Raw genomic sequence first — 24941 nt, 5'->3', positions numbered from 1 at the left:
ACCAACACCAGGATGGCAGTCTACACGGCCTGTGTTCTCAGCACCCTACTGTATGGCAGCGAGTCCTGGACCCTGTGTGCACGCCAAGAAAAGAGGCTCAACACCTTCCACATGCAAAACCTCAGGCGAATCCTTGGTATTAAGTGGTCCGACTTCACCAACATAGACATCTTGGAACTTGCCAACATCCCCAGCATGTACACCCTCCTCCGTCAGCGTCACCTTCGGTGGCTCGGCCACGTCCGCAGGGTGGAGGACGGTAGGATCCCCAAAGATCTGCTCTATGGAGAACTCGCAGTTGGAAAGAGAACACAGGGCCGCCCACAGCTTCGTTTCAAAGACGTTTGCAAGAGGGACATGAAGGCTGTTGAGTTAGATGTGAAGGGATGGGAGTCACTGGCCCAGAACCGCCCAAACTGGAAACAATAACTGGCACATGGTCTGTGCCGAGGGGAGAAGAAGATGAGAGCATCGGCAGAAGACAAGAGAGCCAGGAGAAAGAACAGCCAGGACAAACAAGCGCCCCCCTCCAACTGTGTGTTCAGGTGCATCCACTGCAACAGGGACTGTCACTCCCGGACACAAACAGATAATCACACTGTGATTGAAATGCCAATGAGGAGTGAACTTTCAAAGTAAGTGCGGTATTTTCTTGAAAAGGACTGCAATTTCAAGAAAAAAAAGTAGCGTATAAATGTCACGTTTTGCTGAAACTACAGTCGTGTATGTTTGAGACAAAAGGCTATGGACGGGGGGGGGGGGGAGTTGCATTTTTTAAAAGTAATTTCAAGGAGAAAGCTGTCTTACGTTTAAAAAGAAACATGTATTTTCGAGAACATATCAAGATGAATTGAGGTAAAGTAACGTTTTTTCAAGAACAAAATTTCGTATTTGACGAGATGGCCTAAGTCAGGAAAAAGGCGGTGTGTTGTGGTTTTTAAATATGTTTGCATTGTTTGAATCGTTTAAGAAATACTGGTAGCATGTTTTGGTCTGTTTTCAGGGAAAAATTGCGAACATGTCGATAATTACTACATTTTGGAGTTTTAAAAAATACGTTTTTTTCCAGTAACGGCATAGTTTTTGAAAACGTATATTCTTGTCGCATGAGTTGACTTTCGTTTGTAATTCAAAATTGTTCCAAGTATTTTTACATGTTGAGTGCGTCCCCCGGCATGGCAAGTGGAAGCCAGAGCTCATCGATAATTTCCCATGTTGCAGCGTCATTCTACTTGAATGAAGTTCAGACTGCGCTCAACTAGAAGCCAAGTCAACTCATTGGCATCCCGGCTGACTGGAAACAGGACGAAAACAACAATTTGGGACTTTGCAGGTTGGCAAGTATGCCGGTGTTTTCAGGTACGTACATGTTGTGAGCACGGATTGTGAAATAAAACCAAAAAACTTGAAACAAGTCCTCGGGCTTTAGCGCTTCATTTAATTTAGCATGTTAGCTCGGCTAGCTTCATGTGTAGTAAGCGTGCTAACGGCTATAGATTGTCTTCTACACTTTAGGGCGGTAACGTTGAGCTAATACTCAAAAGGCACGACGGTAAACGATGCGTGTAACTAATAATAAGCACATACTTGTGTGATGTTTGATGGTAAGTGTCGAGCTCTCGTGCTGGCTATTTAGGGAAACGAGCTTGTTCCTGCTAACTCAGCTGGTTGGGCTAAGCAGGTGTCAATTTATCACCACTTTTAGCATATTCGTGAGAAACAATGATTCTTGATGATGTGCTGTTTCGTGAGATCCTAAAAGGCATGCATTGAAACGTGACTGACTCAAACTGGGCTGTACACAAGTCCGAGTAGCGATGCTAACAAAGCCAGCCGGGCCATGAGTTCACACGTCGAGCTCATCATTTTGGGTTAAAACACTAAAAATTACAAGGTGTATTGATTTAATAAATGGGGCGAATTGATAGTTTAGGTTTCAAATCAAGCAACACCATTACTAGCACTACCTGTCACACACTAGCTTAACATGTCAACAGCTAGCCCCTCCTGCCGCCCTCCCAGACAGGTACTGACTCTTGCTCACTTTTTTTTCCTGCTGGGGTATTCACCAGGGGAGCGCTACCGCGGTGTGCTCCATCTTTCACGGAGACTAACCTTTGACACTGGCAGTTTTTTTTCTCACAAGCACATACATTTAATTTTGTTCAGTTAATGAATAAGAGTGACATGTTTTCATATAAGGCCCTTATGTTAAGCCTCTGTGTAAATATGATCATCCCTGTGGTATTGAATGTTGTCTTTTGGAGCGTACAAAGCTGCAGATAACGCAGAATTTTTGTGCATAATTGACAGCATTTGTAAAAATTGTAATCAAGTGTAGAGGGCGACAAAGCACTTAAATCATAGCGGATCAAAGTATCAACACCATGCATCTTGTAAGTATTGAAGCAAAAACAGAGTATCATAAAGTATCATCCATCACCATGCATCTTGCAGGGATTGAAGCAAACACATAGAGGATCATAAAGTATCAACAACATGCATCTTGCAGGAATTGAAGCATGAACCCATGGTGCATAAACATGAGACGTCGGTAAACTTAATCAACACAAATATTCAGCCTTCTCAATGGTATTAGCGAGGTTAAATAACACGCTTGCACATGGACAAAAAAATATGCATGCTAGTACTTCATGTAAACAATGACATTAAGTCATGAAAACACCTAAGTATTTTTGTGGAGAAAAGAGAAAATAAGGTGGTGTGTTATTCAGGAAAAAAGTGTCTTGGGAGTAAAAAAAAAGTGGCATATTTTCAAGAAAACTATTTTGAGGGGGAAAATGAATTTTGATGTAATGAAGGCATATTTTCTAGGAACAGAGGTGCATAGGATAAAGTGTTGCAGGAAAACTGTATTTTCAATCTTTGAGGGGGCAAATGTTGAAATTTTTTTCGAAAAGGGTGACATTTTTTCAAAAACATTGCCTTTTTCCTCCCAAAATTTTTGTTTGGTGGGGGACTATATTCTAGGCAATGGTCGTGTACTTTCAAGGTGGCAATCAGAAAAGGACTCTTTTCAGATGCCCCCGCCCACCAATTCTAACTAGTACCTGTCACAAACTTCCAGAGCATGTCACCAGCTACTCGCCGAGTGCCTTCAGACAGGGGCGAGCTATTCCTAACTTTATTTCCCGCTGTTTCATACGCCGCCGGAGGACTGTGACTGCATATTTTGAGTTCCATCATTATTCATGTGGAGACCCCTTTACCTTTTCACACAGTCAATGTGAAATGGGGCAAAGAGAAGTTTGACGCTGTGGAGCTGAACACAGAGGAGCCACCCATGGTGTTCAAGGCTCAGCTTTTTGCTCTGACGGGAGTGCAGCCGGACCGACAGAAGGTGATGGTGAAGGGAGGCACGCTCAAGGTAAATCGCGTTGGCTTTTGTTTATAAAATGACAAGGCTAGCACTGATTTCAGATCACAATTGGAACTTTAAATAGTCAGTGTCAATCCAGCCTTAGTGCTTTGTATGTTGTGCTTCTTGTTCTTGGAAGACTTGTTGAGGCTGCTTCAGCTTTTGGAAAGAGCAAAAGGATGAAGAAACATGTGCATACTGTATTTTACGGCTTATAAATCGCTGTTTTTTTCTCATAATTTGGCCAAGGGTGTGTGATTTATACTCTGAAGCAATTTATGTGTGAAATGATTAACACATTACAGTGGTCATTTCACATGTTATTTTCCCATTAACCCGCAAGAGGGCGCTCCAGGCCTGTATTGATACTTTCCACATTGGCAACATCTTTTACCTGCGGGATTCCTTAAAAGTGACACGTAGGATGAAGATTTGCTTGGATATCATGATTTGGAGTGACACTGGTGGTTTAGCAAATTTGTGAGCTTGTTCTTTATGCTCTTGTTATATGAATAACTCTTAATATTTTACGTGACATTACCAGGCACGTTTTTCAGTTTGTTGTTTATGTGTCATCATACCCTTATTCAGCCTGTTGTTCTATATTTTTATTTGCCTTTCAAATTGACACGTGTGTTCTTGGGGTTGGATTTTATCAAATACATTTCCCCCAAAATGAGACTTGTACTCCAATGCGACTTACATTTTTTCCCGTTCTTTATTATGCATTTTATGTCTGGTGCGACTTGTACTCAGGAGCGACTTATAGTCCGGAAAATACGGTAATTAATCTTTTGATTGATGTGCTAGTTCCAACTCCAGAGTTTTTGTGCCAATTTCCCAGCCGATTCTGGTCAAGTGTCATATTGCACAAGCTCGGGGACAGGGTTGCTTCATCCAGTTGTACTTAAGTCTGTGGTGAATTCATTGTGGTTCTTCATCTATGCATCCACGCTTGTGCTCCATTTCAGGATGACGAGTGGGGGAACATCAAGTTGAAAAATGTGAGTGTTCCAGCGCTTAAAATGAGAATGCGAGGAGCTGAGTGCGAGACAAGGATACATTTCAATGCAACGTGTGTTTAGGGAATGACTCTGTTGATGATGGGTTCAGCGGAAGCTCTGCCTGAGGAGCCTGCTGTCAGGCCCATGTTTGTGGAAGACATGACTGATGAGCAGCTGGCCTCAGCCGTGAGTATACTGAACGGTAGAGCAGGGCGGGCAACGTATGCCACTTAAATTTGGCCCACTGAGCATTTACTTTATCAGCAGTCCTTAAGTTGTTGGGAATTTAGCCATTTTCTTATTTTAAAAAAAGTTAATGTTTTTATTAATTTTGTCTAATGTTGGATTCATCTCATTCGATTGAGTTTTTGTGAATCATGTGATAAATACAACAGTTTTACATGTAATTCAACATTATAGTATTTTATGGAATAATAGGTGAGTAAATTCTAATGACATCATTTATAAATACAATTTTAAATGAACAAGAATTATTCGTCAAACTCCTGTTTGTTTCATTACTTTAGCAAATTTCTACCCTAAAATAATATATTTAGAAATAATGCTTTTGTTTTGAATTCAATGTTATTTCATTGTGAATAATAAAATGCAAAGTAAAAGTGATTAGTTGGTTAGTTCATTATTTTACATTAAATTATTTTTTCGTATTTGATTAAGTAGTGGATTAATACATTCGAATTTAAGATAATAATTTGTAATAAAAATGTTTAAAAATAGGGCAAGCCGCTGCTCCTCCACATCTAGAGGAGCCACATGAGATGGCTCAGTCACCTTGTCAGGAGGCCTCCCCGGTGAGGTGTTTTGGGCATGCCCAAACGGCAGGAGGCCCCAAGGACGATCTCGGAGACACCGGAGAGACTCTGTCTCTCGGCAGGCCTGGGAACGCCTTGGGATCCCTGCAAACTGCTGATTGACTGGTGGTTGGCCCCGAGGACGATCTCGGAGACACCGGAGAGACTCTGTCTCTCGGCAGGCCTGGGAACGCCTTGGGATCCCTGCAAACTGCTGATTGACTGGTGGTTTATTATTTAACAAGAAAATAAAAAAAAATACATACTGTATTTTATGTATACTTTTGAACTTTTTTGTCTTTACCTCATCTTCAAATCACATGGCCCAGTTTCAGTTTAAAAAATCAAATGTGGTCCTTGGCAAAAGTTGGCCTTGTTGTCACAATGCCTTACTGCGCGAACACAGTACTAATGCCTGAGTTACATGCAGCACTTGTGCGGCATAAATATTAAGCCATCAAATGAAAAGCTGCGCATACTGAGTGTATGAAGACATCCGAGTGAGTTTGCGATTCCTCTTCAGATGGATGTTCCCTGCGGACTGACCAACCTGGGCAACACCTGCTACATGAACGCCACCGTGCAGTGTCTGCGATCTGTGCCCGAGCTCAAAACTGCACTTCGAAAGTCAGTTTGTGATCACGTGGCTCCTTGCGGCTACATTCACTTGACGACCACTGTCTCCCTCTGCAGGTATACCGGCGCGCTGCGATCCTCGGGGCCCAATGCGTCGTCACAGTACATCACAGCAGGTAAGAAGAAGGTGGGTGGGGTGCGGCAAGCACATCAGCCATCCATTTATGTGCAGCAGCGTTTGCCCTCATCGGGTTCACTGGGGGGCAGGGGCATAGCCTACCCCAGCCGACTGGTCGCCAGTCAATTGCAGAGAGTGACAAAGAAGCAACCCACATGTGGACAAATTCAAGTTTTTGAATGAACCGAACGTGCGTGTTTTTTTGGGAACTGGAGTACTCTGAAGAAAGCCCATACAAGCATGTGCTAAGCATGTGTAGATTTAAATCCAGATACCCAGACTGCTCAGACGCAGGTGTGATAACCACTAGTCGGCTGCGCAGTGGAACGTTGTCATTGTTGCACCATGCGCTACAGTTGGAGCTTTGTACGTGGTGTGAAGCACTGCGTTTCTGGAAGCAACCACTGAATTCAGAAAAATTGGGAAACATTTGACTCAAAATAGCTAGTCACTCGTCATTAACAAATGAATAAATAAATGGACAATAATAATCATATTAAGATTTTTTTTAAGATATCTTCTAAAAATGACTACACAGCTGAAAAGTTACATTGCAGTTTAAAAAAAAAAAGAATTTGGAATGTTCAAGAAAAGTTTAGTAACATTTGTTTTAATTAGCAGTATTTCATACCACTCTTTCAGAGATGTCACTGCAATAGTCCCTCTATATATATCGTGTCGGACTATTTTTGGCTCAAGTATCAATGGCTGGTCTTGGTTGCCTCCATGAGTACCCGATACGTTAAATTAAGCCTGGCATTGGCCCAAAACCAACACTCGGTATCGATGTAGCCCACTTCATGTTAAGCTGCACTTGCGCTGGATGGCCAATTCCCGTTTTCCGCCATGCCGTTTCCTCCATTTTGTTGCCCCAAATTGATTCTTCACAAAAGACGAGATGATTTTGGCCTCCCGCTTGTGTCCTCAGCTCTGCGCGACTTATACGAGACCATGGACAAGACCTCGTCCAGCCTGCCTCCCATCATCCTTCTGCAGTTCCTCCACATGGCCTTCCCACAGTTTGCTGAGAAGGGGGAGCAGGGACTATACCTCCAGCAGGTTGGGAAAATGCACTGACCCATACAGCAACGACACATCTCACTCTTGTTAATTCCCTTCTTTGTACTCTTCAGGACGCTAACGAATGCTGGCTACAGATGATGAGAGTTCTTCAGCAGAAGCTGGAGCCACTAGAGCCAGAGACTCCCATGGAGGTGGAATGCGCACACGCGCAAAGCATTGTTGAAACGGAACGTGATTAACAATCCATTTCATCTTAGACTGACGCTGAGAGAGGAGCCGCCTCTGCCTCCTCAAAGAAGAACTTTATTGACCAGTATTTTGGTGTCGAGTTTGAAACGACGTATCCTTTCTTAACTTTTGAACTCGTAATACCGTCCAGTCCGATTTAGGATTTTTTTTTCCCCTTAAGTCTTGTTCAGCATGAAATGCACAGAGTCAGAGGAGGAGGAGCCAATCAAGGGCAAAGAAAGTCAACTCCAACTCAGCTGCTTCATCAACCAGGAAGTCAAGTATCTGGCTACGGGACTGAGGCTGGTATGTACATGATGCTGCCCACCGCGTCGTCTCTTCACTTTTCCACATGTCAAATGGGGAATTGTGGGTAAATGTTAGAGGAATCTACGAACAGAGTGATATCATGTTTAAAGTTCCATTTAATTTGGGCCTGTGTAGACGGGTTGTGTATTTAGCAGACCCCAGAATGTCTGTGCGCAAGGGTGTCGGGCTCGAGCGCTCTTTGAAGTCCACAGGGAGTCGCCTTACAACTTGGTTGGAAACAGTTTATGAGCAAAGTGTTTTAGAACATCAAAAGACGGTTTGGGAGCTGGTAATAAGTGTCGCGGCCCAGGCGAACATTTGTCATCTGCGAAGTCTGCGACTTGCTTATTCGTGGCAGACCAGACATCATTCAGTGGATCTGTGGTTCAAAGCTTGACAAAAGTAATCGAATCAGCAACTTGGGGTGTGGTATGCAAATATCGTGAGCCAGTGTTTTTCTTGTATTTTGTATATATAAACAATAAAAGACCGACGAGGAGCACGAGGAACTTTGAGTGTGATTGCTTGAGCAACTGCCGTCGTTCGCTCTTGGAAATCGGACTCTCGCCGGCTGCACCAACAATCGAGTTCTTTTATTTAAACTTGTCCAGGTATAATTCTGCCAGTAATGCGGCCATTTGGGCAAAATGAAAACGAGCCACGTAAACATATTGCGCTGGAATGATTGGATTGGTGGAGAGAAGTGTGATGTTCAGCGTTGACCTTTTATATGGGTGCATGGCTCGGGCGCTTTCCAATGTTATCTAACCACCGTTGCTTATGTCTGCAGAGACTTCAGGAAGAAATCACCAAAATGTCAACGAGCTTGGAAAGAAATGCTCTCTACATCAAATCTGTAAGCAACCGACAATGAGGCCACTCCATGGATGACGTGGACATGGATGGACTCTCGCTCCTCCCTCTACTTCCGCCAATCCTTTCCGCTCCTCTTCTGCCTCCTTCCGTTCTGCGTCTGCCTCTTCTTCCTTTTCGTCCACTTTTTCTTCTTCATTCTTCTGCTACTTTTTTCTTCCCCTCCTCCCATTATTGCAACGCCTCTCTATCTCGTCCTTAAATTCTTCATCTTCACCCTACTGTTTTTTTTCTTCCTTCTCATCTTCTTTGTCCTTTGGCTCTTCTTGGACTCATTTTCGCTTCTCTCCCACTTGGCTTTTTCCTTCTCCACATCAATCTTCTTTGTCCATGTTTTCCCTCTTGCTCTTTTTCTTCCTTTCTCTTCTTGTCCTCCTTTTCATATTCTTCCTTTTTACCTGTTATCAATCATGGATATCATGGAAATATTTTACTTGTTTCCTATGTGTTTGGTGCATGTAAAAAATTGAACTCTTTTGACAAGTTACACTTTTTTGGTGCGGTTTTGGCTGACCCTGTTCATTTGCGGGCTCGGGAAGGAAGACGCATTTTAATGCCGCCTTGAAATTCTTTCAAAAATGTTTTTTTTAATTGGAGAAAGTCAAATTGCCAATAAAGAGACAAATGACGATTGTATTTTATGCAGTGTGCATCAAAATAAAACAAAAAAAAAATCAGGACTAAGTTAGCTTGTCTTGGTCAGGTTTTCTCAACTTTATTTTGGAAGTAGTGTTTTTAAAAAATGAAAAATCTGCCTTACTCTGTCCTTGTCTTCTTGTGCCTGTCCTCAGTCAAAGTTGAGTCGCCTCCCCGCCTACCTGACGATACAGATGGTTCGTTTCTACTACAAGGAGAAAGAATCTGTGAACGCCAAAGTGCTGAAGGTGGCTCATGACCACGCACGGCCGTCTCTTTAACCGTGCGTCCGTTTTTTTTCTAACACTGCGTTTGCTGCTTTCAGGATGTGAAGTTTCCCCTGATGCTTGACGTGTACGAGCTTTGCACGGCCGAGGTGCAGGAAAGCATGCTGGCTACCAGGTCGAAGTTCAAGGAAGTGGAGGACAAGAAGCTGGAGAAGCAACAGCAGAAGGTGAAGTCGCGACAGCCCGCTTAATGTACGCATCGACATTTGATCATATGTGATTTAATATCACATTGTTGTAGGCCAAACAGGAGACCAAGAAAGAAGTCTCGGTCAAGGAAGTGAAATATGAGCCCTTCTCCTTTCCTCATGGTGAGTACGAGCATCACTGATAATCTTTCTCTCCAAATTGGCATCGCATACATCACGTTTGCCTGGGAACCAGTTCACGGTGTATGCCGACAGCAACCCCAAGACAGCTGGGATAGCCCCCAGCACACCCGCGACCCTTGTGACAATAAAGCAGTTCCAATAATGGATGGCAAAATATATGGTTTAGCCTGATCTATGGAAACACTGTTTTTATTTATTTATTATTAGTAATACAATTCTGTGTCAAAGTTAAGTGTTTCATAGAGTACATACAGTGCCGTGAAAAAGTATTCCCGCCCATCATCATTTTTTTTTTTGTGCACATCAATCACACACCCAGGTTTCAAATCATCAAACCAATTTTAATATCACTCACAGGAAAAGCAAAATGACAGTTGAATTCATTTAAACCCCAAAAATATCTCACCCTACCTGTCTCTCTGTGAAAAGGTAATTGCCCCCTGAACATAACGGGTTGTGCCACCCTGAAATCAAGCGTTTGCGATAATTGACGATGAGTCTTTCACATTGGTCTGGAGGAATTTTGTCGCACTCTTCTTTGCAGAATCTAACATGACTACAACACAGCATCTCAATTGGATAGAAATCTGGACTTTGATTTGGCCACTCCCCCCCCCCCCTTTTTTTTAATCCATTCTGAGGTGAACTTGCTGTTGTATTGTGTGTTGATCGTTGTTTTGCTGTCAGATCCAAGAGCACTTGAGTGTGAAGGCACAAACTGATGGCTGCACGTTTGACCCTTCTCATTGTTCCATCAATCACATCAATTTGTCCTGGTCCTGAGGTAGCGAAGTAGCCCCAGACGGACACGCTGCCACCACCATGCTTCACTGTTGGCTTAATTTGTTCTTTTTATCAAATGCTGCTGCCATTTTTACGCCAGATGTAATGGGCCACACACTGTCAAAAAAGTTACATTTTTGACTGCTCAATCCACAGAATGTTTATCCGAAAGTCTTGAGGATCATTAAGATGTTTGTGGACAAATGTGAGACCAGCCTTTGTATTCTTTGCTGACAGCTTGGGGTCTCGCATGGCAACTCTCCTAAGGAGGCAATTTTTAGCCATTTTCTTATGTTCGAGTCATGAATACTGACCTGAACTGAGGCTAACGAGGCCTGCAGGTCTTAGATGTTGTTCGAGGTTCTTTTGTCATTTTAATATACTTGTATAATTGTATCCATCCATTTTCTGATCCGCTTTATCCTCACAAGGGTCGCGGTGGGTGCTGGAGCCTATCCCAGTTTTCTTTGGGCAGTTGTAACCCTGAACTGGTTGCCAGCCAATCGCGGGGCACTCGGAGACGAAAAACCCTCTGCGCTCACAATCACACCTAGGGACAATTTAGAGCAGGGGTGCCCATTACGTCGATCGCGATCGACCACTTGATCGCGGACTGGTCCCAAGTCCACGATCCGAGGTAGAGAGGGGAAAAAAAACAAAACATTTGTGTCTCTGTGCATGTTAGTAATATATTTTTTGTGTTAATGCACACTGAACCCTAATCATTCTATCAGTCTCACTTTCACAAACATTTAAAGAAATAAAATAAAGCAGCATCATCTTTAACGTGTAATGCGTTAGCAGTTGTTGGCGCTCAACAGTCTGCAGTTGCAGCTTGGGATCAGAGTTGTTGCACTATATCTTTGATCGTTATCACTATTCTCATTCAGTTTGTTTTGTACAATTCACAGAGGGGACGGGCAAAGAATGGGAATCTGGAGGGCTGAGAGAAGCATTTTAAAATTGTACGTGTGAGCTACCATTGTTAGCAGGCTGCAAACGTCCGTCGTGTGCCTCAGCGTCAGACTATTGCTCATCACGGCATGCGTGTGTAGGCGTGCCTGCGCGGTAACGGGTCGATCACGGGAGGTTGGTTGATCGAAAAGTAGATCTTTGGTCAAAAAAGTTTGGCTACCCCTGATTTAGTGTGTTCAATCGGCATGCCATGCATATTTTTGGAATATGGGAAGCAACCGGAGAACCTGGAGAACACTCACGCAGGAGCCAGGTGAACATGCAAACTCCACACAGGAGGGCCAGACCCGGAATTGAACCCTGCACCTCTTCACTGTGAGGCTTATGTGTTAACCACTTGATCATAGTGCCGCCCGTATATTTTTATATACCAATATATCTTGATGAAAACTTGTGACAAACATAATGAATATTCCTGTCAATGTAATATCTTTAAGGTGAACGAATGTCTTGTTTCCAGATGTGGGTTCCAACAACAGTGGCTACTATGATCTGCAGGCGGTGCTGACGCATCAAGGCCGCTCCAGCTCGTCGGGGCACTACGTGGGCTGGGTCAAGAGGAAAGAAGGTCGTGTTGCCACATTCATATGACAAACAAAATTAATGTCATCACTGGTACAAAAATTGGAAAAAAGTTTTCATTAACGAAATGAGAAAAAAAGGGGGGTGCCACGGCAACTGCTGGACTTTCAGCTCTGTGAAGGAGTAAGAAAGACCTCTGCTCACATTGAAAGACGTGGCCAGACAGAATATGAAATGGAACGGCATAGACGGAAAATTCTGGGAGACAGAACAGCTAAAAAATTTCTTTTGTGGAGGTCTGTCATCAAATAGATGTTGAAAACACAGGAAGTCTGTTGCGTCGATTGACTGTGACAGAGACTTTCAACGTATTTTTGTATTGCTGTCCAAAAACGGTAGCAGTCGTTAAAGAATTTCAGCTGCCTTTTTGCACAAACCATAGTTGCACAAACCATTTTTCCCCCCGCATTCTTGTAATATGCCATAAAAACTAAAACAAAGTGTCTCTCATGAAAAAAAATCTCAAACTCTTGTAACCCTGGTATTCTATTTGCATTGTTGCCTTGTGAAGTTGCATCTAATCATCCAAGCTTTTCCCTTTGTTTCTCTGCAGATGAGTGGGTGAAATTCGACGACGACAAAGTGAGCGTGGTGTCACCGGAGGACATCCTGCGGCTGTCGGGCGGCGGTGACTGGCACATTGCCTACGTTCTACTCTATGGTCCGCGGAGACTGGAGATACTTGAGGCAGCAGACAAGGAGGAACATTAACGTTCCCGTGTTGGGACAGAGGGCACCTTCCTCCAAATTTGAACCCCCTCCACAAAAATGCACTGTCTGCAGAAGCCGTGCAATAAAACTGGTGTCTTTACTTAATGGATCACCTCAATTTTTTTTCCCCTGTTAGGTGTTAAAATTTCAACCATCGTGAGCTTACAAGGAAAAAAAGGACTGGATCAAAATGCGAGGCTGTTAATGTTTTATACGCGTCATCTGGTTTTTAAGGTGCAACTGTGTACACTCACTTGGCTTTCATTCCTCTTCTGTTAAACAGCAGGGGTGGGCAACCTGCACAAACATGAAGCCCCCCCCCCCCCCCCCCCCATGTTCTCTGTGCAGTATTTGCAGATTTTACGTGTGGTTGGGCCAGGAAATGTTTTTGTCACTTGTTTTTGTCATCAAGCCAAAGCCATGTCTGATATCAACCTATTGCCTCAGTGCCATTTTCGTCCCAAGGAATTACGTTGGAATGACGGGAGGAGCTTCATTTAGTTTGTCAAATAAAAATGTGTGAGGAAGTCTTTCGTACATCGACAAATAACGCCACACAGGAAGGCCAGACTCAAACACAGAATTACGAACCTCTAATAGGCTGCCACAGATGCAGATTACAGTAAGTGGAAAATGGTTCGGGTATTTTCATAAATGCCCTTGGGAGTGCTTGTGTAAAATGCAACCCTCCCCCCAATAAACAAAACGTTGCCCACTGCTGCTTGAGAAAACATCTGCCAAATGCTCACTTCTGACAGTCAAGACCAGTTAACTGTTGGAAGTTTCAAGTCTTATGTACTAAAAACTGAGCACATTTTTTTTGCTTCATCTCCATTCTTGTTCTAAGTTATTGACTGATGGCTTTTCATAAGTGCTGCAAATAAAAAAGTGTATGCCACTATGTATCAAAAGGCATCTTTAATATGAACCTAAGAAACACAAAAAGTTTCTCCACTCTTAGTACAAAACAGAACAAAACAAAAAGTCTGCCTGATTCAAGCCTCGCTGAGGTCGTCTGCCATTTTAGCAAAGCCGGCTGCGTTGAGTGCCGCCACCAGGCTCTCCACGGTTGCCTGCGCTCCTTCCCGGTCCTGCCAGGTGACCAGCAGCAGCTTGGCCCGAATGTCTGCGTCCTCGCTTTCAGCCTCAATCTCACGCAGCTCGGCCGCCCGCATCTCCAAGTGCGAGGCCAGCGACTTCCAGCGGCCACCCAGCTTGGCCGCCACATCATCCATCTGCTGGTTGCTCACCATCTTGCTTGGCATACTTGGGCCTGGGCAAGCAAAAGATGGTCAGTTCATGGGAAGAATAACTGAAGTATTTTTGTACTTTTTATTTTATACTCAACACAAGTATTTAAGTACGGTATTTTTGTGTTGAGGCAAAGGAGTTATTTGATTCATGTGTGTCTCTCAAGAAGAATTTTTCTCTAAGATTTAATCATTGGTAAGTTAGTTGTTGTTACTTATAGCAATAATAAAATGGCGTCTCACTGTCATTGCTGTCTTTGAGCAGATTGTCTTCATTTTCGTCATCCTCTTCCTCGCCGGTTTTGATCTCCTCCGAGGGGATGTCCTTCTGTACGGTCACATGACATTGTCATGTTAGTGACCATTTTGTTTTCAAACACCATTCAAACTTGGGACGGTTCCTTACAGGCAACTCCTTGGCCAGCTTGCTGACCATGCTGTCCAAGTAGTCGGCCAGACTGTTGAATTTCTGGTTGGTGGGCTGAAAAAAGTGTGGACTTCTTCTGGAGAGCAGCCGTAATGCCCGCCAGCCATAGTTTGGGTTCCGGACAACCCTAGGAGGAGGAATGCAGCGGTGGAAAACTTTGTTTTTTTCCCCCCACCAGGCGGAGGGAAACTTACTTGTACTCTTCTTCCACCATGTTGACTGGGTTGGCCTGTTCGATGGCTTCGGCGAAGAATTCATCCAGCGAGGGCATGAATTCTCTGCCATAAAATAATGAGAAATAAAGCAGATTTGTCAGAGACCCTGAAAACATGTCCAGTGTTGACCAAAACATACACGAATGAAAAACGTGGTGACTTTTTGACTATGTCAAATCCCTCAAAGAAGTTGGTTTACTTGCCGTAAAAATGAGGCACAAATCTGAACCTCAAAATGAAAACATTGAACACGTCATCAAAACCAAAAGATTTTAAGTAGTGAACGGTTTTACCTGCTGTCTGACTTGCAGGCTTCCGTGTTGTCCAAGTTCAAGTTCCACAAGCGAGTAAGCTCATCACTTAATATGTTAAAAAAAAAATAATAATAATAATCAATCAATAAATCTAAAAAGGAAGCTATTCTGAAGCAGATAATCAAATAAAAACAATTCTCACTTTCCCATGAAGATCTTTCTGTCAGGGCCTTTTCCCAGGAAATCTTCTGGAGCAGCTCGTTTCCTGGAGGGCCGCTTGGGCTTGTCGTCGGCTGGCCTGACAAATGGGAAAAAGGTTGCAGACAAAAATCGAAAGAAGCGCAGAATTCGTTGCACTTTTGGCGTACCGTTCCTTGACAAAGCTGGGGCATCCTTCGTTTTTCCAAGAGATCCAGTTTTCCTCTGTATTGAGGATGCGCTGTCGCAAGTGAGGCACAGATGGTTATTAACACGTTACGTCACGTTAGCTTCAGCAATACTGGGGTGATGACTTACTTCCACCATGGTGGCAAACTTGTCACCATCTGGCGGAATCTCTCTTAGAAGCTATGAAAGGCCGGGGGGGGGGGGGGGGGGGGGCAAAATGTGAAAAATTGTAGTAGTATGATGACAGTTGACAAAACACTCAGTAATATAGAGTAAGATGGCAACTAAGTGGAATGACAAATTGATTTTTACATTCATTACATTAGAAAATAGATCACATTGCATTTTAAAAATAGGTTTTTTTCCATGCATTCCTTCATATGATTTGGAAAATGTTTTTATATATGCAGTACATATATACAGTATATTTACACTCACACACATACACACCTGGTAAACTAGTTTCGTGGTTTCCTCTATCCACGCAGCTTGGTCGTCGTTTAGCAAGCAGTTTGAGCTTAGAGAAGAGCACATTTTTAAAAAAAATCTATTTTAGTCATTCAAATTCATTTTCCCCAATGTTACAAATCCTTACCTTTTGAATTTGACTTGTCCTTTGAGGTACTGGAAGAGGATCAAGTATTGCAACAGAATGTGGCGTCGAAAGTTGCTATCACTCAGCTGCAAGTCCATCAGCTGCACAGGTTGACAATAACATACATGAATACGTCTTGGCATTAAAAAATAAAAATAAAGAAAACATGATGAGGCTTTTGCTTTTTTTTCACATCCAAGTGTAAACAGTGACCCGCCAAGCTTCCTGTTCTGTCTCCCTCTGGTGGCTATTGTTTTTGTTTAGGTTTCTTTGGACAGGTTGTAACTGGGTAAGTACATTTCTTGTGTGTGTTTTAAATACTTGGCCAACAAATCTGATTCTGATTCTATGTGAAATGAAGTTTGTAACTCTCGATCTGTCTCTTCCACTGTCTGCCACTAGATGGGGGCACACCATTGTGTTCATCCATCCATTTTCCGATCCGCTTTATCCTCACAAGGGTTGCGGGGCGTGCTGGAGCCTATCCCAGCTGTCTTCGGGCAGTAGGCAGGGGACACCCTGAATCGGTTGCCAGACAATCGCAGTGGCCACAGAGACGAACAACCATCCTCGCTCACACGCACACCTGGGGACAATTTGAGTGTTCAATCAGCCTGCCATGCATATTTTTGGAATGTGAGAGGAACCCGGAGGACCCAGAGAAAACCCATGCAGGCATGGGGAAAACATGCAAACTCCACACAGGAAGGCCGGAGCCGGGATCGAACCCACAACATCTGCACTGTGAGGTTCGAGGCGCGAACCACTGGACAACTACCATTTTGTTTGACATTGTAAATGAAAAAGAAAAAAGAAAATCAGGAAGTATTTCAGATCATCAGTCTGCTGCCTGAATGTGAGACTCTTGAATCCTGCTTTTTACACCTCCAGTAGTTTGTTTGCTTAGGGTGTATTTAAAAAAGGTCTTACTTTCGCGTTGACTTCACTTTTTGCAGGACTGGGCTAGAATGTCTCCGCCCCCAAGGCCATTACCGAATACAGTGGTAAATGATCGCTTTCTATTATTTTTACAAACCAAATTGCTGTACTTCCAATTATTTCTACAACAAGTCCCTTTTTTTCTTTTGTAACCTGGTGAAATGAAAATGGACCGATTTTAGGGTGTCGGACGCTACAGCAACCGCACTATAGGGCGCACCAAAAAGTATTTTCTTAAAAGCTCACCGAGCGCCTTAAAATCCAGTGCGTCTGGTCATCAGTTTGTATGGTCATTACGGTAATACATCAACTCCAGGATGGCTCCTTTCTGGAGACATGCTTCCAATGTTATAACTTGCTGTTGGTTCAGTTTTCATAGTTTCATTTAAGTACAATAATAGTTAATTTACATTTTTCAGAGGCGGTCATGAACGCCTCTCAAGTTGAACATACACCTCTTGAGTTGAATGGAAGGAGAGTAGCACCATTTAGTGGGGGCACTGTAGATTTCGCCTTATAATGTGAAGCGTCCAATGTATGAAAAACATTTACAAAATAGCCATTCATTCATAATCCAGTGCGTCTTTACGTGTAGAAAATAGGGTAATTAGTTTTACAAAACAAATTCCTCTTTTTGATTTTATATACATCTTCCTTCCTAACCGCTTGATCCTCACTGGGGTCGCGGGGGGTGCTGGAGCCTATCCCAGCTGTCTCCGGGCAGTAGGCGGGGGACACCCTGAATCGGTTGCCAGCCAATCGCAGGGCACACAGAGACGAACAACCATTCGCACTCACACTCACACCTAGGGACAATTTAGAGTGTTCAATCAGCCTGCCATGCATATTTTTGGAATGTGGGAGGAAACCGGAGCACCCGGAGAAAACCCACGCAGGCCCGGGGAGAACATGCAAACTCCACACAGGGAGGCCGGAGCTGGAATCGAACCCGGTACCTCTGCACTGTGAAGCCGACGTGCTAACCACTGGACTACCGGGCCGCCCGATTATATATATATATATATATATATATATATATATATATATATATATATATATATATATATATATATATATATTTTAAACATCAAATTATTTTATCTTTTTGGAACCTCAACATTTTCAGTCACAAATAATGGACTCATACTCATAAAATCAAATACAAACAAATTAAATACTAAAAAAATACTCGCTAGGTATGAAAACGTAAGCTAAAATATACAATTATAAATAAACCAGTATAAATGAGGATTTGAAATAAATTAAAACAATAAATAAATAACCACAAATGTTAAATATAAATATGTAAACCTGTGTAAAATACAAACAATATAAAAAAAATAAAACACAAAAATACACACTTCAAGCCAATCAATGAATAAAAGGTGTCACCTTCTCACTGGTGAGGAACTTGGCAAAGTAGACGTGCTCCCCGCCGGATGCCCGCAGCTCCTCCAGCTTCCTCTTGGACGCTTGCATGTCGTCCAGCTTGAAGCTCTTGAACACAGCCAGCGTCTCGTCCGAGTACTGCGGCATAAACCACGTCTGTGTGTTTCATGTTCAACAGCGCCCATGCGACGCCTCGAGCGGAATCTGCCATAGTTCCGTACCTTGAGGAAGGTCATCCAAGAGACTTTGTCATAGCACTGCACCGGGTTCCGGAAGTAGTCCTGCAGCGTCCAGAACTTTCTGTACAGGTTGTAGTCGATGGGGATGGAGCTAAAAAGCGCACCAACAATGCTGGTGAGCAGCTACATTCTTTGGGTGCCGTTTTTGGCACGTGTGTGACGGACGTACCACGACGCTGGCGCTTCCTCCTCGCCCATCTCTCCTTCCTCCACCTCCATGCCGTCTTCCTTATCGTCCGTGTGCTGCCACGACAAGAATGACAATGTCATTGAAGCACTCCACCTCCAAACGGCAAACGATACAAAGCTTTTTTTTTAAAAAAAAAAATTTAAATGCAAGAAAAATCATATAGAGCACTTCAAACCACCGCCATGTTCAGATCAGATGTGAGAATTTAGCCGTTTTTGTGAAACCGCGCCGGACGGGAAAGAGTGATGTTCATTATAGGACAGGAATTGTAGCAGTCATGTGTCGTATTAATTTAAACAAAAACAGTCGGTAGTTGAATGTGTGACAGCTCAGACGCTAACTAACCTTGAGTCCAAAAGTGCTTTCATCTTCATTTTTGTTGAACACCGTGATGTTGTCCAGGTTGAACTGACTCTGGAGATTCAGACCTAGCAACACCACCACACAACAGAAGCGCTATTCTCGCATGAAATCAATGAACACTACTTGACTTTAATGCGGAAAATGTTACAATGATACGCTGTAAATGAGAGCAATAAATGTGATGACGACGTTCAATAGAAGAAATAATTTCAATGTGCTTTATACACAGGAGTTGTCCTTACCAGATTTTTCTGACAGCGGGAAGAGGCGAGCCAAGAAGAGTTGGATCCGTCCACAGAACACAGTGTTCTGAGACTTGGACAGACGCCGTAGAAGATCTAGAAATTTGAACAAGAGTGTGTAACTTTGACTTCAACAATTCTAAAAGAAGATAAAATAAAGAAATAATAGCTTACCATTACACATTCTTAACAGGTAGTTCTTACCAGCAGTGTAGAATGAGTTCTGTGAGAGGGACAGAGTTTTTAGGAAGGGAGCATTAAAAAAAGACAAAACAAAGAGAGGTTGTTGTTGGTTTTTGTATTTACGGATTTCCACGTGGAGACGTTCTTCTCCACAAAGGTAAAGATGTTGTCACACTGGTCCAGCGGAAGACTGTCCAGCACGTCTCCCAGCAACACGAAAGGCGTCGTCGCAGAGCAGACACCTGCATGGATACGAAATGGCTTTTACCAGTGGCATTGTACAGCTGCACCACGATTGTTGTTTGGAAGACACAATTCTGGTGTGCTTGATTAAAATCAATAAACATTCAGCCATTCTTTTCCATACTTCATATCCACATTACAGTCAGGGTTGAGCCGGAGCCAATTTCAGCTGGCAAAACATTTAACGGATGTAATTATTTTGTTTTTGTTCAAGATAGAAGGAAACTAAAATTAAGTGTTTCTAGATTCAACGGTTCATCCAAGCAAAAATATTACAGGTATTTTCATGGAGATGGAATGGCACCAAGAAAAAGTCAGGAATGAGTCACAGTAGTGTATGTACTGCGGAAACACGTTGGTTATCATTACCTTCAGTGACTGCATCGATGCTCATGTAGATAAGAGACAAGTAGTCCTCACAGCTCGACGCCTGGTCCACCTGTATGCAAACACAAACATTAGCTCCACTACAAGTGCATGGGTAACGAATATATATGCAAGTTGACATGGCTTACAATCTGCTCCCCGAGGACCCCTCTAAAAGCCTGGTCCAGTGTGGTCTTCTTTTCGGTCTCACTGCAAAGCGCAGTTAGCGCAAGTTTAGCATGCACGCGGTGTTGTCGGGGTTGTTTAGTTATCACTTACTTTCCAGGGATGTGATGAAAAGCTTGTATTATCGCTTTACTGCTTTTGTCACCCAGCGCTTGCTTGGTCGATTCCTACGAGTTTACGACAGGAACATTTAACGTGAGATAACACCAAACTGTTAGCAGAGGCTAAATTAGCAAATAGGTAGTGGAAAATAAAGCACGGCAGGTCACACACTTTCAGACAGGCGTAATTTGTGATGATACAACACAGCACTGAATGGTGTACTTTTCCATAAATAAATACTATTTGACGTTTTCCCACCGTGAGCTTGTCTTTGGCCTCAATAAAATCAAACAAGGGAGGCGACATCTTTGGCGACAACGAGCCAGAAGTTGAATTAAACTGCTTCCGGGTTGTTGGTCATTGACTGGTGGTGCATTCAGGGTTATCGGAAATGCCAAGTGCATTTTGTTCAGTTCGTTGCGGTCACAGGTCAATATTAATAATTACCAGACTTATGGACCCAAACGTTCAAATGAAACATTCATGAAATTCACGTTTTTTGTTTTATTAGACGTTCAGCTTCGAGTGGCAATGCATTCTGGGATTCCTCAGACGTTTATGTATGTATGTAGTTATTTATTTGTTTGTTCCTTTGTTTATAGCTTCCTGGTCCTATTTATTGATAACTTCCTTGGTTCCCGGTCGTTCAATGAAGTGGAGATATGTTCAATGAAATTTCACAAAACCGTACACACATCTCTCTCTCTCTCTCTCTCTCTCTCTCTCTCTCTCTCTCTCTCTCTCTCTCTCTCTCTCTCTCTCTCTCACTCTCTCTCTCTCTATATATATATATATATTCATTCATTCATTCATTCATCTTCCGTACCGCTCGATCCTCACTAGGGTCGCGGGGGGTGCTGGAGCCCATCCCAGCCGTCTCCGGGCAGTAGGCGGGGGACACCCTGGATCGGTTGCCAGCCAATCGCAGGGCACACAGAGACGAACAACCATTCGCACTCACACTCACACCTAGGGACAATTTAGAGTGTTCAATCAGCCTGCCACGCATGTTTTTGGAATGTGGGAGGAAACCGGAGCACCCGGAGAAAACCCACGCAGGCCCGGGGAGAACATGCAAACTCCACACAGGGAGGCCGGAGCTGGAATCGAACCCGGTACCTCTGCACTGTGAAGCCGACGTGCTAACCACTGGACTACCGGGCCGCCCATATATATATATATATATATATGCTATATATAAATGCTCTAAAATGGCTACACACTAAGTTTTCCACACATTCACCATACAGTATGTGATGTTTGACATCTTTCAAAATATCAAGGTTAAAAGGGATTACTTAAAGTTTTGGAGCAACATTGTTGAAAATCAGCGTGAAACAAACTATTTCATGTCACATATCAAATTAAAGCCCCTGACAAAGACATACGTGTTAACTCATACGGTTTAGCCATAGTTAATACGGATTTTGTGATGAATCTTACGTATATGGCCGTATCGCACAAATCATACGGATTCTGAAAATGTCCGGGTTTTTTTCACCAACTCCAAATCATTTGTGTCACGTTGCGCCCGAGGCGATGAAAAATCGCCTCGTGCACAACAAAAATAACGAGGTGGATCCCAGGAAAAAGCAGACACGAAAAGATCTTGTATGAAACACAAAGGGTTTTAATAACGAACAGAAAGAGCCCGACAGGGAAAACGGTAACAGAAAACGCTGGTCAAATAAGGACCAGGAAATAAGGAAAACAACCGAAAACGCTCGCGAAAAAACAAAGAGCGAGGGAGTACAGAGATCAGTAAACTAGAGCAATAACAATTTGGATGCAACGCGAATAACAATAGTAGTGGCCGTAAGGCAAAAAGGCAGCGAGTAATATCGAACGATGAAATAGCGAGAGAGAGCAATGGCACGGTAAGGAATTCTCCGGCAGTGAGAGGACTGCCGGAGTCTCTTAATAAAGAAGGGTAATCAGCCCGAAATTACGGACAGGTGTGCAGATGGCGGAGGAAAAAACCCGCCACCTGCTGGCGGGCACGCGACGTGACAGTACCCCCCCCTCAATGGACGACTCCCGGCGGACTACCCGGTTTGGATGGATGAGCAGTGTGGAAGTCGCGCAAAAGGGACGGATCAAGGATCCAGGAGCGGGGCACCCATTGCCGCTCCTCCGGCCCGTAGCCCTCCCAGTCGACCAGGTACTGGAAACCCCTGCCCCTGCGCCGAGAGTCCAGGATGGCACGTACCGCGTACACCGGGCCACCATCGACCACCCGCGGAGGTGGCGGCGGAGCGGGAGGAGGCGCCAAGGTGCTGGAAGACACAGGCTTGAGCAGGGAGACGTGGAACACGGGGTGAACCTTCATGGAGGCCGGTAGCCGGAGCCTGACTGCGACGGGGCTGATGACGGCCTCGACCTCGAATGGTCCAGTGAATCGGGTTTCGCAGTTTTGCAGACGTGCCGGCCAGGCGAAGATCCCTCGTTGCCAGCCACACCTTCTGTCCCACCACATATGAGGGCGCCGGGCGCCGACGACGATCTGCCGGTTCCGGGTCGCAGTGCGGGACAACGCAGCCCGGGCCTCCTTCCACACGTGATGGGCCCGCTTAAGGTGGTGCTGTACAGAAGGGACCTCCACCTGCCCCTCCTGGGATGGAAACAACGGTGGCTGGTACCCGTAAGCCGTCATGAACGGTGATCTGTCTGTGGCGGAGGAGACGAGGGTGTTGTGGGCATATTCTACCCAGGGTAAGTGGTCGACCCAGGATGCGGGACGGTGGAGGCACACACAGCGGAGGGCCGCCCCCAGGTCCTGATTGGCACGCTCAGCCTGTCCATTGGACTGGGGGTGGTATCCCGAGGTCAGGCTGGCCATAGCTCCGAGGGACCGGCAGAACCGCTTCCAGACGCGAGACACAAACTGGGGCCCCCGATCTGACACAATGTCCGCCGGAATGCCGTGGAGACGGAAGACGTGTCTGATGAGGAGGTTGGCGGTCTCTAGCGCCGACGGCAACCTGGACAAAGGCACAAAATGAGCAGCCTTGGAGAAGCGGTCCACGATCGTGAGCACGACAGTTCGACCCCGGCGGGAGGCCCGTGACAAAGTCCAGGGCGATGTGGGACCACGGGCGAGGAGGAATGGGCAACGGCTGGAGCAGTCCCGCCGGAGGTTGATGGGACGACTTGCCGCAGGCGCAGGAGGTGCAGGCCTTGATGTACTCCGTCACGTCGCTACGGAGCTCCGGCCACCAGAAACGCTGGGCGACGAGTTGCACAGTCCGGTTCACCCCGGGATGACACGCCACCTTGGACCCATGTCCCCACTGCAGAACCTCAGATCGGAGGGAAGGAGGTACGAACAGCCTCCCCGCTGGGCACTCCGCCGGCACCTGAACCCCCTCCAGGGCTGCCTGGATCCGCTGCTCAATCTCCCACTGGATGGCCCCCACGATGCACTGGGTCGGGAGGATGGTCTCCGGGGATCGGTCCCTCCCCGCAGGTTCGTGGAGACGGGAAAGGGCGTCGGGCTCAGTGTTCTTCGACCCGGGAGAGTAGGTAAGGACGAAGTCGAACCTGGTGAGGAAGAGGGCCCACCGGGCCTGACGGGCGTTTAGTCTTTTGGCGGAGCGGAGATAAACGAGGTTTTTATGATCCGTGTAAACGGTAAAAGGCTCCTTTGCCCCCTCGAGCCAGTGCCGCCACTCCTGCAAGGCGGTCACAACTGCCAACAGTTCACGGTTGCCCACGTCGTAGTTGGATTCGGCGGCACTGAGTCGACGGGAGAAGAAGGCGCAGGGATGCAGCCTCTGGTCGACTGGCGAGCGTTGGGACAGCACCGCACCCACCCCTGAATCCGAGGCGTCCACCTCTACGATGAAAGGATAGTCAGGATCAGGATGTTGAAGTACAGGGGGACTAGTAAACGCCGCCTTCAGGTTAGCAAACACCACATCCGCAGTAGGATCCCACTTAAATGGGATCTTAACAGAAGTAAGGCGGGTTAAGGGAAGCGCCATCTGGCTGTATCCGCGGATAAAACGTCTGTAGAAGTTGGCGAACCCCAAGAAGCGCTGCAGTTCCTTGCGACTGGTAGGAACCGGCCAGTTAGTGACCGCACGCGTCTCAATGGGGTCCGCTCGTAACCTGCCCTGTTCTATAATGAACCCCAGGAAGGAGATGACGGGGACATGGAACTCACACTTTTCTGCCTTGACAAAGAGCCGGTTCTCCAGTAGACGTTGTAGCACCAGCCTAACATGTTGCCGGCGCTCGTGTAATGATCGGGAAAAAATCAAAATGTCGTCAAGATAAACGAAACAGAAAAGGTTAATCATGTCCCGTAACACGTCGTTAATAAGGTTCTGGAATACGGCAGGGGCGTTTGTGAGTCCAAAAGGCATAACTAAATATTCAAAATGGCCCAGGGGGGTCTTAAAAGCGGTTTTCCATTCGTCGCCCTCCCGGATGCGAACCAAATGGTAAGCGCTGCGCAAGTCTAGTTTCGAGAAGACAGTGGCCGATTGCAGTGGGGCGAAGGCGGAGTCTATCAAGGGTAAGGGGTATTTATTCTTGATCGTGATCTCGTTCAATCCCCGATAGTCTACGCAGGGTCGCAGGGTCTTACCTTTCTTCCCCACGAAGAAAAAACCCGCCCCTAACGGTGAGCGTGATGGTCTGATGAGACCTGCAGCGAGCGAGCTGTTGATGTATTTCGTC

At 45.0% G+C, this 24941-nt stretch overlaps 3 protein-coding genes across 4 annotated transcripts in view; 1 reads left to right on the top strand and 2 right to left on the bottom strand.

Annotated features, from left to right (window-relative positions):
- greb1l (GREB1 like retinoic acid receptor coactivator) overlaps positions 1-24941 on the bottom strand; it is a 202917-nt gene that overhangs the window by 127702 nt on the left and 50274 nt on the right. The window lies entirely within an intron of this gene.
- usp14 (ubiquitin specific peptidase 14 (tRNA-guanine transglycosylase)) lies at positions 1222-13381 on the top strand. The gene is made up of 16 exons (XM_052088503.1): positions 1222-1359; positions 3243-3388; positions 4351-4383; positions 4465-4569; positions 5719-5822; positions 5889-5947; positions 6878-7008; positions 7083-7163; positions 7230-7312; positions 7392-7506; positions 8300-8365; positions 9174-9266; positions 9344-9472; positions 9547-9616; positions 11856-11963; positions 12531-13381. Exons 1-16 carry the CDS (start codon positions 1344-1346, stop codon positions 12686-12688), a joined length of 1497 nt encoding a protein of 498 aa, XP_051944463.1. The 5' UTR covers positions 1222-1343; the 3' UTR covers positions 12689-13381.
- On the bottom strand, positions 13592-20625 carry thoc1 (THO complex 1). Its single transcript, XM_052088465.1, has 21 exons — positions 20517-20625; positions 20250-20323; positions 20120-20180; positions 19974-20043; positions 19485-19603; positions 19353-19401; positions 19179-19274; positions 18919-19001; positions 18553-18626; positions 18366-18474; positions 18148-18282; positions 15817-15917; positions 15672-15738; positions 15351-15401; positions 15203-15273; positions 15037-15132; positions 14874-14939; positions 14560-14643; positions 14345-14492; positions 14182-14266; positions 13592-13961 (listed from the first exon to the last, which is right to left on the bottom strand). The coding sequence occupies exons 1-21, from the start codon at positions 20562-20564 to the stop codon at positions 13684-13686; spliced, it is 1965 nt and encodes a 654-aa protein (XP_051944425.1). The 5' UTR covers positions 20565-20625; the 3' UTR covers positions 13592-13683.

This window comes from Hippocampus zosterae, chromosome 15, assembly GCF_025434085.1.
Source record: "Hippocampus zosterae strain Florida chromosome 15, ASM2543408v3, whole genome shotgun sequence".
Lineage (NCBI taxonomy): Eukaryota > Metazoa > Chordata > Actinopteri > Syngnathiformes > Syngnathidae > Hippocampus > Hippocampus zosterae.
Note: the sequence above shows the minus strand (reverse complement) of the source record. Positions and strands in the feature narration are given on the sequence as shown.